The sequence below is a fragment of the Gracilinanus agilis genome, chromosome 3, assembly GCF_016433145.1.
Source record: "Gracilinanus agilis isolate LMUSP501 chromosome 3, AgileGrace, whole genome shotgun sequence".
NCBI classification, from domain to species: Eukaryota; Metazoa; Chordata; class Mammalia; order Didelphimorphia; family Didelphidae; genus Gracilinanus; species Gracilinanus agilis.
In genome coordinates, this window is record NC_058132.1 from 345,723,835 (window position 1) to 345,737,919 (window position 14,085).

The 14,085-nt window shown below is 40.1% G+C and overlaps 1 protein-coding gene across 1 annotated transcript in view; it reads right to left on the bottom strand.

Moving 5' to 3' along the window:
- Positions 1-763: 763 nt before the first annotated feature.
- The window catches only part of CFAP91 (cilia and flagella associated protein 91), a 37,026-nt gene continuing 23,704 nt past the window's right edge, over positions 764-14,085 (bottom strand). The window contains exons 11-16 of the mRNA XM_044666751.1: positions 10,620-10,691; positions 7,933-8,079; positions 6,948-7,169; positions 3,566-3,714; positions 2,990-3,081; positions 764-1,039 (exon numbers count right to left, since the gene is read on the bottom strand). Of these exons, the coding sequence (XP_044522686.1) occupies positions 840-1,039; positions 2,990-3,081; positions 3,566-3,714; positions 6,948-7,169; positions 7,933-8,079; positions 10,620-10,691 (882 nt within the window). The 3' untranslated portion in view covers positions 764-839. The remainder of the gene's footprint in view (positions 1,040-2,989; positions 3,082-3,565; positions 3,715-6,947; positions 7,170-7,932; positions 8,080-10,619; positions 10,692-14,085) is intronic.

A 14,085-nucleotide genomic window follows, 5' to 3' on the forward strand; every position in this document is an offset into this window, starting at 1 on the left:
CTCACTGATTAATTTCTGCTGGTTTGCTTCTCTCAGTTAGGGAATCTAGACAGGGGAACCAGGGACAGAGCCTCTCTAATACCCTAAATAAATTCCCTTGACTCTTGTGACACCTGATTATAGATTCCAGGCTCTGGTTTCTTTTCTATACCTCTGAAAGTAGGCCTTAGGTTTTTTACCTTATTTTCTTGATGCTACCCCACCCCCTTGCCTAGATCCCAAATAGGATTTACTAGGCCTATTTTCGGCCTAAGGCTATCAAACATCTGGCTATTGGGAAGAAGTCATAATTTGGGCTTCCCAATCTTGCTCTCTAAGACTTTGAGTAACTCTCTGGGCCTCTGAGTAACCTTCATTATGCTGCCTTTTAGTCTGACCCCAATTCCTGCTGATTGATCCATGTTCTCCTAATAAAGAACTACAGAGCTAGAATTCAGTGATGGCCCTTTTGTTTAGTCCTTTCTTCCCTATCCTTTCTTGACACCTAGGTTCTGAGCCTTACTAATAAATGTTTTATTTCTAACCTTTTCTCTTCTCCCTCCAGAAGAGGAAATTCAGAAGAGTCTGGAAGCAGCAATTTTCAGTCAAGTGTAAATACTAACTCCATGAATAACGCCTCATTCTTTTAGCATAGGGCCATCACCCTGTGTCCTGTCCTTGGGCTAACAGCTACACTCCAGGCTTCTCTATGGCCTGTACAAGCCCCAGAGAAGAATTGTCTTTTACCTTCACTGAATATAAAAGACATACTCATTTGCCCACAGCTCTTTTTATTCCACAGATCACCTCAAGTTATGCAACAAATGCTAAGAAGCAAACCACAGAAAGTAAAACTCACCTTAATCAGACTTTTTGTCTTTTTTGCCTTTTTTGCCTCTTTTTTTGGCTTCAAATCTGGCATACATCCTATCAATCTCTGATTCTGGTCTCTGCTTGACAGCTACAGCTAGTTCCTTCTGAGCCTGCTGTATGACTTTTTCAGTATTTTGGTGGATGATCTGATGAGCTGCACGAATGTGCTTCTTTTGCAAATTCCTCACTGGAACAAAAGGAGAGATGTTTTTACTTTGAAAATTCTTTCTGAAATATAATTCAAAAGGTATTTTGAAAAGGTAGTTATGAAAATGTTTTTGGTTTTAAAATGTGTACACTGCCTAGCATAAAGCACTGAAAATGTTTATTGATTGAAAAAAAATGTGTATATAAATTGAACCCCAATAAGCACTTATTATGTACTTATTATGTGTCAGGCACTATGCCAGGTCCTATAGATTCAAAGACAAAAGTGGTTTTAAGGGTCTTTGCCTTCAAGCTTACCATATAAATATTTGTAAAACAAAAACTAGATAGGTTTGGACAGGTGCTTTTCCTGCTGTGCCTTCTATATTGCTCTTTCTGCTATGACTGCAGTTAAATCCAGTATCACATGGGTTAAGATATTCCTGATAAGATCTGACATAGTTTCAGAATTACATGTAGTGACTTGGAGATGGGTGGTGAGTCTCACCACACTAATGGAGTAAAGGGAGACAGCTGAATGTGATAACATACTAGGCCTGGCATCAGCCTCAAGAAATTTATGAGTTGTTTGGCCTTGGGCAAGTCACTTGACCTGTTTGCTCATGTGTAAAAAAAGGGATCATAATAGCACCTACTTCTTGTGAGGATCAAATGAGATAATAAATATAAAGTGCTTAGTACAATGCTTGACATGTAGTGAGTGCTACGTGAAAATGTCAGCTATTTTTCTTCTTGGATTTGCTGTTGTTGAATCTGAGTTTTGCTGGTAGCCAAGAGCAGTTATCCTCAGATCTGATCCTAGAAATTTGGTTTTCCCTAATGCTCATCCCCATTACTTTTTTTTTTAATTTATAGATATTTTATTTTCCAAGTTACATGAAATAATTTTTAACATGTTTTCTGAAATGTTTTCTGAGATCTAAATTGTCTCCTTCCCTCCCCCATCTCAGAGATGATTAGCAATTTGATCTGGATTATACGTGTATTATCACACAAAACACATTTCCATATTTTCACTGTTGTAAGAGAATGTTCATATATAATGAAAAATACCAAAATAAAGTTCTAAATAAACTAATGTGGGAGATAGTGTGCTTTGAAACGGTTCTTTCTCTGCAGGTGGATAGCATTCCCTGTCATAAGTACCTGAGAACTGTCCTGGATCATTGTATTGCTGAGAGTAGCTAAGCCTTTCACAGCTGCTCATCATACAATATTGCTGGTACTGTGTATAATATTCTCCCATTTCTGCTTATTTCACCCTGCATCAGTTCCTACAGATCTTATCAGCTTTTTCTGAAATCATCTTGCTTGTCATTTCTTGCAGTACAATAGTATTCCATCACCAACACATATCACAATTTGTTCAGCCATTTGCTATACTTGATGGATATCCCCTCAATTTCTAATTCTTTGCCATCATAAAAAGAGCAGCTATAAATATTTTTGTCCAAGTAGGTCCTTTCCCCTTTTTTACAATCTCTTTGGGATACAGACCCAGTAGTGGCATTACCAGAAAAGGTGATGCACAATTTTATAGTCCTTTGGCCATAGTTCCAAATTGCCCTCCAGAATGGTTGGATCAATTCACAGCTCCACCAATAATGTGTTAGTATCCCTATTTTGCGACATCCCCTCCAACACTGTTACTTCCCTTTACTTCATACTGCATAACGGTCAGTCTGAGAGGTGTGAAGTCACCCTCCTCATTTTAACAAAATAGAATATAATTTTAGAATAAAAGTGTGCACTAAGGATGAGGTAGCTGGGTGGCTTTGTGGCTTGCAAGCAAGGCCTAGAGATGCCCTGGGTTCAAATTTGGCCTCAAAAACTTCCGAGTTGTGCGATCCTGGGCAAGTCACTCTTTTGCCTTGGAACCAATACAACAGATTGACTCTAAGACAGAAGGTAAGGGTTAAAAAACAAAAACAAGAATAAAAGCAGAAATGAGGCCTTTCCATGATCTTACCTTTCTCCTTCACAAATGTTTTCTGCACTTCTGGAATCAGGAAACTATAAACCAGCTCGGCAACAATCTCTTCTGATTGAAGATTAGTTCGACTAAGTGATGAATAAAATCAAGGGGATTACAATGTTCCTTCCTTCCCTACTATATTTTAGTTCCCTTCTTACACTAAGACCTTCCTTGTGTGGCTGAAGGGGTGAGAGGGCTGAAAGGTATCATGAAACATACAATCCTGAGAGTGTGGCAGGCACTGCAGGATCCAGGAAATTAAATTGTTTGAATGAACACATCCCTCAAGGAAAAGGGCTTCAAAGGACAGGGTTTGTGCTGCAAACTGGAGCAGCTCTCTAGCACTATCTGAAATCCTCTTAGCAATCACAAAGCCTCATTCATGTGTTCTTTGTGCTTTTTTATACCAGAAAGGAAAGGGAAATAAATACACAAGCAACCAATGAGAGAGGCTACTTAAGTCCTGAGGCTAGCTAGTCCGGCACTGGGAAGGCTGAGTTCACTGAAAAATACTTGGGGCTGGCAATGAATAGACTCATTCATCCTGTGGTCTGTTTTCTGAGTACGTACCGATTTTCTATTTCGTAAGCAATGTCATTGATTTCCTCAGCCATCTTCTGAATTTCTTCCCGGGCCTGCTCTTCTGCTGTGCTCTCTTCAGTATTTAGTATGATGTCTTCCAGATAGGAGGTAACAGTACTCTGGTGAACTTTAATCACCTGTGCAAAACATGAAATATCCTGCCTAGTTATACCAGGTGAGTAATGGCTGGGCTGTACAAGACATAACCACTTCAGCATTAGGACTGATGCACTCAATAAATGAATGGTATGTTAAATCAAGAACTCATCATAAATGCTGCTTAAAAAAATTGAGTCAAATGATGAGTAAATCTCCAAATAAAACTCCAAATTTTAAAACTGTGTGCACCATTTTAAAAATGCTTTCTTTTTAAAATCAAATTCACTTAAATTTTTTAACAAAAACAATACATTTGTTTTGATCCTTTCTGAATCTTCCTGTATTCTTAAACAGATCTATCTGATAGGTGTGAGGTCATTCCCATCATTTTAACTAAATAGAATATAATTTTAGAATAAAAGTGGGGAGTGGGATCAGCTAGGTGGCTCAGTAGATTGAGATCTAGGCCTAGAGGCCAGGTTCAAATCTGGCCTCAGTTACTTCCTGTGTGACCCTAAGCAAGTCACTTAAGCCCCATTTCCCAGCCCTTACTGCTTTTCTGCCTTAATACACAGTATTGATTCCAAGATAGAAGGTAAGAGTTAAAAAATAAAAAAAAAACTATCTTGCACACCCTGCTGATTTTCCTGTCTTTGTTTTCTTCAGTGCCATGTCCACTTCCTCAAGGAACACAGTCAGAATTATAATGCTGGGGGGCAGCTGAGTAGCTCAGTGGATTGAGAGTCAGGGCTAGAGACAGGAGGTCCTAGTTTCAAATCCAGCCTCAGACACTTCCCAGCTATGTGACCCGAGGCAAGTCACTTGATCCCCATTGCCCACCCTTACCACTCTTCCATCTAGAAGAAGTTAAGGGTTTAAAAATTTAAAAAAAATTAAAAAAAAAAAGAATTATAATGCTGAAGTTCAAATGTGATGGCTACAAATTTTTTCTACTTTTCATCTATTTGCTGTTCTCCTTTGAGGACATCCTCAAAGCCTTTGGGATGACTTTGCTTAGTCTGATCTCTCATCAAACTTTCTAAAATAATACACACACAGAGACATCCCTTCTACATCACAGGGGTTAGGGATGAGGCATGGTGCTCTCATGATCTAGAAAATTCACATAAAATTTTTTGGCCTTCCCTTTGTACCAGAGAAATCTGATTTTCTTTTTCTTTTATGGGGTGTTTACTGTACCTTATTGTAAAATCTGGATTAAGTATTTAGCCATAGGTAATATGTAAGTCAATGTTAAGTAAAATTGAGTTTCTATATTTTTTCTGTGTCATCTGCAGGCCTTCATGTGTTGCCTGTGGCTTCTGCAAAACTCCCCCAAATTCCCATTTAATTTCTAATTTCTAAATTAAATGCCTGTGATACATCAAAATCACCATGGGGAATGATGTGGAAGGGATATCTATGTGTGAACGCACATATGTGTATATACACGTGCACACATGTATGTGTGTACATATGCACACATGCAGGTGTGTGCATATGTGTATATAAACATGTGTGTCTGTACCACTTACTATATGCCAGGCACTGTGCTAAGTGCTTTCTGATTATTATTATCCTTGTTTTACAGATAAGGAGACTGAAGCAAACAGAGATTAAGTGATTTGTTTTTTCACTTTGCTCTAATCAATATTTTATGAAGCAATATTATACTCTTAATTCTCCATCATCCTCCATAAGATTTTTACAGATGAGTTTATATTCTAGACTAGAATTTCCCTTGGCTGCCACAACCCTCCACCTGACAAGGAGACCAAATGTCTACTGGATAAGGCAGTTTGTAAGCTTCTGACACTGACTTACATTGGTTAAATTTCTGTATAATATTGTCATGATCAATATTCTATGATTTCTCTTTCATCTAACTCTTAATTTGCAGCATCAATAACTTAAAATAGCTCAAAGATGGACCTGTTTTTGTTACCTATCTTTTTTTTTCTCATTTTTATTCTTCAAGCTTTGCACTAATTTCTTATCTTTGGTAAGTAGCCTTGCCTTTTGTTTCTCTCATTACTTCAACCAGCAAGGAATCACCAACTACAGAATCCTGATAAGATGGAGCATCCCAGGGCCTTATTTTATCTACCCTAACACTTCATCTTTTGGACCTCTGAGCCTTTCCATCCACTCTGCAACAGCCTTTCCTTTAGGAGTTGCCTCCCTCAGTGAGAATGAGCTCCATGACAGTGGGCCACCTTGCTTTCCTATTTGGTGATAAGTGCCATCATTTTTCTTTTGATTCAAAGAATGAATTAAAGTGCATCAATGGCATAGCATGATGAAACAGAAAGAGAGCCAGGGTCTTCTGATTTCCAGTGATGACAGGCTCACAGAATTAGACCTGGAAGGAACCTGACAGACCCTCTAGTTCTTCTGAGGAAATAGAAGCCCAGGGTGGTTAAGGGACTTGCTCTTGGTTACACAGGTAAGTGACCAAGGTAGGATTTGAACCCAGCTCTTCTGATTCCAAACCTAGTGCTCTTTCCACTGAACCACAGTGTACCTGGTAGTGTCTTAAACTTGCTTTGTTAATGAAGCTAATTAATATTTTAATCCTAGAGATTTTCTCATCTCCAGAAGAGGTTTTAAGATGTAGTTCTCTTTAATTTAGTTTAATGTCAAGAATTCATTTATGTCTGTATTTGGTTTATATGCAAATGACCTTATTCTACTCCTGACTTAAGTGATTTCTTTTTTATTTTAACTTCTCAGCTGTTCATGTTGGTCTATTCCACAACTCTGGATATACTTGACTGATTTGGGCCAAATGTGGTACCCTACTGGAGGGCGTCAAGATATGCTTTAAGCCAGATTTCTGGTTTAGTCTGCCACCTTGAAATAAAATGGCATTTGATAAAAGTTTTCAAATCACAAACTCAAATTTCAATAAATTGTCATGTAGAGAGAAATTACCTAAATGTTCTCAAATGACTCAATTTTACATATTAAAATGAAAGGGGCATATGGACTGGGATATTCAAACTATATGAAAGCTGTTACTTACCTCTCCACAACAGAGGATGGTACAGTGTGTGTCTCATCATTCATGAAAGAGCTCTCTAGTTCAGGAAATCACTCATAAATTTGAAGGGGCACAACCACTTCCTTAAAAGAAGCCTCTCCAAAAGGAAGGCAGTGCTCACTAAGGGTTGAGATGCCAGGGAGATAACTGCGCTGTTTTTGTGCTGCCAGTTTCTGCCCATCTGATTTGGCATCCTCATCACTAGCACGCTTTGCCTGTTCTACTCACCTCCTTGAATATCTGATCCTCTTCTCGTTGGCGCCTCTGCTCCACCTGGCGACGGCCACTCTCCTCCGCTTCTCGAATGCGACGCTGCCTCTCCGCAAGCATGGCAAAAGCATGGATGCGCCTCTCCTCTTGCAACCGGATGAGTTCTTTCGAGAGGAAATCAAACATGTCTGCTAGGGATTTTCCTTCCAGTCCAGCCAAGTAATCATCAATCATGGACATCTGAAAAACAATTTTTCAATAGGAAACTTAAGTAGTTTGACTATCACTACAGAGGATTGCTATGCTAGTCCATGTTAAAGTATTTAACGCTCCTACCTGCTTGGTCATTTTTTGACCCTGATTTATTTTTAATATCAAATTATTCATATGATTTCTAGATAAGACCTCATTTCAAGTATCCTTAAAAGTATCTCCTGTCTAGCCACACTATTATATTATAGAGTAAGATAGGTGAATTTGCAATATTCTCTCAGGCTTGAAGGCAAGAATCAAGCAGGCTAGGATTTTTCTAAGAATTCAGCAAAGCTTTCATCAAATATGACTTTCTTCAGGGTCAGGTACAGTATCTATTTATTTTAAAATACCTGGCATTTTCACACAATTCTGGGAAATAGCAGGTTCTCTGTAATACCAATTTATGCACAAAAACAACCACAGGCTAAAAACCCAGACTGCTCAGTATACACGAGTTCAGAATGAAAAAACTGACCCTGAAGTTCTTAACTTTCATCATAAGGAAACTGAGGTCCATAAAGCACAAGTGACTAATCCAAAGCCATAGGATTAACCAGCAGTACAGGGACCTCAGGCTCCTGAAGCCCAGCCTGGTAGTATTCTTTTCACTGAGCCACACTCCCTGCAACACAGACCTCGAGTAAGGCATGCTGGCCTCCTGACACACAGCTGGTCTAGAGCATGGCTGACTGAGAACAAAAAAGAATGCAAACATCTGATAGCGTCCTTTCCAAAACGGTTAACAGACCTTCTCCTCATGCAAGTTCCGCTGCCGCTGCAAGGCAAGCGTCACTTGCTTCTCCAGTTTCTTCACCAGTCTGTCGTCTTCTTGAAGCGAATGGCTGGTGCGCAATTCCTGGATCAACTCCAACCGCTTTTCTTTTCCCTCAAACATCTTAATCAAAGCAAACGGCACAGAAGTGAGTCAGGAGTTCTGAGAACAGACAGAGCTTTGTTCTAAGCACCAAGATTTGCCTTAAAACACTTGGAACTACTTAGCCCAGGTAACACCCACCCCCACCCCAACCTGGCTCATGTGGAGAAAACAACGTGTTTTACCAAGAAGCAGCTGGGGTCACTGTTCTGCCAACATGTCCCTGTCCCTCTTTGGGCCCAAGCAGCTAGGAGCCATTGGCCCACAAAAAAGCCTGCTGATGGATCATCTAGACCAGTGGTTCCCAAACTTTTTTGGCCTGCTGCCCCCTTTTCAGAAAAAATATTACTTAGCCCTCTGGAAATTAATTTTTTTAAATTTTAATAGTAATTAATAGGAAAGATAAATACACCTGTGGCCATCACCACTCCCCTGGATCACTGCAGCACCCACCAGGGGGCGGTAGCACCCATTTTGGGAATCACTGTTCTAGAGCTCCTCTCAAAGACTGGGAGAGACCAAATGCTAGGATATGTCCTTATGAAAATGTACTGGGCAAGAGGCAGCTAGGCGACTCAGTGCATTAAGAGCCAGGCCTGGAGATGAGAGATCCTGGATTCATTTCTTAGCTACATGACCCTAGGCAAGTCACTTAACCCCATTACCTAGTCCTTACTACTCTTTTGTCTTAGAACCAATACAAAGTATTGATTCTAAGATGGAAGATAAGGGTTTGTTTGTTTAAAATCCTGGAATAATATAAGAAAGAGCACTTGGAAAATTATATTCTTGGGGCAGCTAAATGGCTCAGTGGATAGAGAGCCAGGCCTGAAGATGGGAGGTCTTGGGTTCAAATCTGTCCTCAGACACTTCCTAGCTGTGTGACTCTGGGCAAGTCACCTAACCTGCCATCGCCTAGCCCTTTCCTCCCTTCTGCCTTGAAACCAATAAAGAGTATTGATTCTAAAACAGAAGGTTATGGTTTAAAAAAAAAAGAATATTCTCTCCTTCAGTGCCTCTAATGTTGTACAGATGGTTATTATATTTGGCCTGCCAAGAGAGCTCTATTAAGGGACTGATTGGCCTTGCGAAAAATATAGATGAGTGTATTCTCTTGGTTTTCAAAGTATATTATCCAATTTAACAAACTTAATTTATTACTGATTTTTCAGAGTATATCTATAGAAAGAGGAGAATGAGCTCAGAGGAAGCCTGGAGGTAGAGACTGTGTGCAGTCCACAGATTTCCCTGAAATGCTGCTCCCGTGCCAGGGCTTCAGTGGACAGATAAATGGGGCTGCAAGCTGTGTGCACAAACTTGTCTGCCAGGGCATTTAGGAGATTCAAAGAGTGGGCACAGGGCTGATGATTAAGCTGATCCAGACATCACGGGGAGTGGGTGGGTGATGACAATGAATGGCAGAGAAGTTCAGCCAAGGCTAGGAGAAATGACATAACTGTACAGTGACTGGTGTGACAGCCTGGAAATCTCCATTTGTTTTTTTATGGTGGATTTTGATGAGGTGATGGGAGTTGGGGAGGTCTTTCCAGGTGCTTGGGGTTATGGTCCATGATGCTCCAGAACCCACACATGGCACGTCCTCTAGTGGGAGGATGGAGTGATAACAAAAATATGGTCAGAGCATGTCAAAAGTTATCTGTCTGAATTATTCAAACTAAGCAGACTCCTAATCCCTTATCCCTAAACGAGGAGAATCCAGTAGAGGGCCCTGATATAAAAAGAGGGTTAGTTTTCTTTGTTCCAAAGCCCCTCTTTTACTTTTCAGGAGTAGCAGCTTTTCTTCTTCTTCAAAACCCTTTTTTTTCTTCTCTGCCCTTTGAAAATGGGTGCCTCATTTTTCTGAATCACCTCATCTTTATTTTCTAAAGCTGCCACCACCAGTCTATGATACACATTTTCCTGTCTACAATCAAAAAGATGGTCTCCTCAGGGAAACATTAGTAATACATTAACCGGATGACAGATGTCCCACTCACCTGGCCTCTCTGACCTTTCTCATTATCATGTGGGCCCCAAAGAACTTGTGACAAAATAATTTTCCAGACATTTTTGGAATGAGGTTATCTAAGTGCCTTGATAGTTCTTCATCTTTTGTTTTCTCTTTTGAAATACAGGCATCTCTTGTTTTGTGGAAAACCAAAGAGCAGAATTCTGAATTAGGAATTTGATAAATTAGGAAATAAACTCAGTTTATGGTTGTGCTATATAAATTGATGAAAATTCCCAGGTGAAGGAAATTCTTTCATTCAGTATTTCCAGAAAGAGAAAGGGGTATCCTGCTGCCACTGTAACAATAGTCTTTTGTCCCTTTCTGCTGTGATGTCCATCTGGGGCAATGAGAATAAAAACAGTACCAGCAGAACCAGCTTCCTATCAGAAGAACTGGGTAGTTGGTTCAAACTCAGGAAAACAGAGCCACCTTGCTTTATAAAGAAGTCAGTGGGAAGCAGAGTTCAAGATAAAGATTTCCCTGAAATCAAACCCCACTAGCACATAGTAAAGGATGTTTGGAGGAAAGGAGAGTGAAGGAGCCTCAGTACCATGTTCTGGATGACCCGGCCACGAAGCAACTTTTGCAAGTAGACAACCGCCATCTCAATATCCTCTTCTTCCTGAAAAGAATGAACAAGCAGACAGAAGAGTGCAGAGATTAAAATGCATGTCACTAGCTTGCAGCAGGGCCTCCTGAGGTACAGAGGGGGGCCTACACAAACTAGATTGTGGAATGAATGTACATCCCTGAGATTGAGGACCTACTGAAAGAGCAAGGGGGAAATTCAGGAAGAGCTTCCCTCCTCCATTAACAACCGGATGGTGGGTTCCTTATTGAAAATTAGGACACAGAAGCCATAGCTTGTTTTCCCTGCAGCCATCTAAAAATTTACTTCTCGACTCTCTCTACTTCTCCTTCTACCTCAGTCACATTATCCTCAATGGTTACTAGTAGTTCCAGGGCCAGTTCGGGACAGGATCTTCAGTGGTAGAGCTGGTAATGGTGAAAAGGAGGGAAGGACAGACCCCTACAAGCTGCTCTTCCTTCCAGAGCACCCCCCAATCCCCAATGCCCCTGATGCCCTAGCCCCTAGTTGGCAGCACAGACAGTCTGGTGGCATCATCCCCAGCCAGAGGGTCATCCTGCTTCTCACCTCTGAGCTCCTTTCCCACTCTAACTCTTATGAGGAGACCTAGGATATCCCAAATGTAGTTTTTTTCCCTCTGGAATGTAGAAAAATCTTATTTCATTCAATAAACAACTACAAAATCCCCACCATTTATTAATCAATGCTTCACTTGGTTTTTCTTCCGTAAGTCTATGTGAAAAGAGAGAAGGCTTAAGTATGATTTGGGAAGAATAAAGAGGGAATTTTCTACTTCCTGGGTACCCTTTGTTAAAAACCCTTGAAAACTTTAAAAGGTTTGGCTAACTTCTAAGGAAAAAACCTTGGTCTGAAAAGATAGTCCTTAGCGGTCTAAAAGGGAAGCTGGGAGGCCTGAGGAAAAAAGAACAGGATTGATTGAGGAATCTACTAGGATGGGACAGCATTGTCCAACAGGGTCTGATTAAGAATCCTAGTCTAAGACACAGTTTAAAGCTTCCATGTCCCTGCCCCTCACACCCCACAGCAGTGCCCCTGCCTTGCTGTGGCTTCTGAAGACCACAGGAACCAAGGTCTGGAGTGGGGCAAATCCCCACTCCCTCTTTCTGGCAGGCTTCTTTCTAGCTGTGTACACAATTCTACCACTCCACAAGAGGGTAAAGATTCATATCTGGAAACCAGAAACACAGATCTAAAGATGTCTTCCCAGAAAAACAGTACTACCCAGGGTAATTAGATTGTATTAGTATGAGGAAAAGAGGCAAGGTATACAGTGGATAACACTGGTCTTGAAGCCAGGAAGATGGGTCCTTCCTTGGACACAAGAGGTTTGGTTTGCGTGACCATGAGCACTTAACCTCTTTAGGGATCTAGGCCAGTGGTATGGTCAAGAGAAACAAAGGCCCTACATCAAAGATCCTAGCAGGTGGCATACTGACAGCACATTACATATGAACATTTTCCATTTTCTACTGTATTTTTTTTCTTTTGTTAAATGTTTCCCCATTATATTTTCATGGGTTAAGTGTCTGACCTCTCTGCTCTAGATAACTCTGCGCCTATATGGATTGCAGGGAAGGAGTCGACCTGCATGGGTAGAGTGTTTCCTTACCTGGGAGTTCCCTACACCAATGAAACCAGAGGTGCAGCCCCTAGCCAATTAGTTTAAGTACTTCAAGCATAGACTGGATCTAAATGTCCAGCCTGATAACCAACGCATCATGGTAGGAACCCACATGGGTTTCCACAGGAAATTTTAAAAATCCACCTTCAGAATTTCAAACAACAGACTCGAGAACCTTTGCCATGCCATCCATTCGTCAACTGGGGATGACCCTACATATAATGTAACCATTCAACTTTTCCCCTCTCTATGCTGTTGATCTATACTGATTTCCAGAGGAAAGAAGGAAAGGTTGAAGGATGATTTGCAATGACATTTTATCAAGTGTGGAAAAGTCCTTTCAATAAGGCAGAAATCGAAAATAAACATGATTTTCATATAAACTCAGCTAAAATGCAAGATGACAAATAAGCATAATACACCAGCTGGTATTTTTGGTCAGAAGTAAAACACATATATGCTAAAAACATATGCTGTTAATTTTTTAAAATTTACCTTGCACAAAAATAGTAAATATTTAAAAATTAAATATACTATTTAATATATATGCATTATATTAAATATTATATTATTGATTATTAAATTAAATATTAAATATACCATCATTTATATATTTATAAATATGATATGTAGTATATTAAAATAAATGTACTATACTATTTTATATTTAATTTTCTTACTTTCTAATTAACTAGAATCAAATGTCTGAAAGGAATTCAGGAATACTTGCACCTGAATCAGGGAAAGTTAATACCTTGGCCACCCCAGGGCAAGTGAAATAGCATTGTAGTTCTACACCAACCTCACAACAGACACCACAGTTCAGATTTTTATTTCTTCTCAGACTCTTCTAGGAGTTTACCCTTCCCCAGTGTATCCTCTTTTCAGCTTCAATTTTTCCTTGCTATTGGCTTTTGCTCTGCTACCTACAAACAAGCCCTGGGCTCCCTCATCCTTTAAACAAACAACAATGAGCCCTTCCAGCCATTCATTTGACACTGTCATGCCCCCAGATTTGTGTCTGCTATTTTTCCTCACTTTCAAGGCCTAACTCTTCCACTACTGGTTTCCAGTCTTACTTCAAAAACCGCTCTCCTTAAGATGACCAAAAATGATTTAATTGCTTAATAAGATGGCCTTTTCTCAACCTCTCTACAGTTTCTGACACGACTCACCATGCTCCTCAATGTTTTTTTCTTTGTTTCTGTGATTCCAGTCCCTTCTAGTCTTCCTCCTATCTACCTGTTCCTCAGTCCTTTCATCAAGATCATCTTTCCCATCCCCTAACTGCAAACATTCTCGAAAGCCTTTAAAATTGAGTCCTCTTCTCTTCACCCTTTATCTCCTCTCTCCTGGTCACCTCTCTTCAGTTTCTAGGGGTTCCATCATCACTTCTATGAAGATGGCTACCACCCAGCCTCTTGAGCTTCAGACCCCCATCACCAACTGCTTGCTAGAGATAGCTCCACTGGATATCCTTCAGGCATCTCATACTCAACATGTCCAAATATAACTCTTAAAAACTCTACCATAAACTATTTCTTCCTTTAGCCTTTTCTAATTTTGTTGCTGGAACCCCTACCCTTTTTTAGTCACTTAAGCTCACACCTTTAAATCATCCTTAACTTTTTTCTCTCTTTTCTAATCAGCTGTCAAATCTTGTGAGTGTTACTTCAACAAAATCCCTCACATTGGTCCCCTTCTCTGTATTCGCACAGATACCACCTGAGTTCAGTTCACATTATTTCTCTTCCAGACTAATTATAAGAACTTATAATTAGTCTT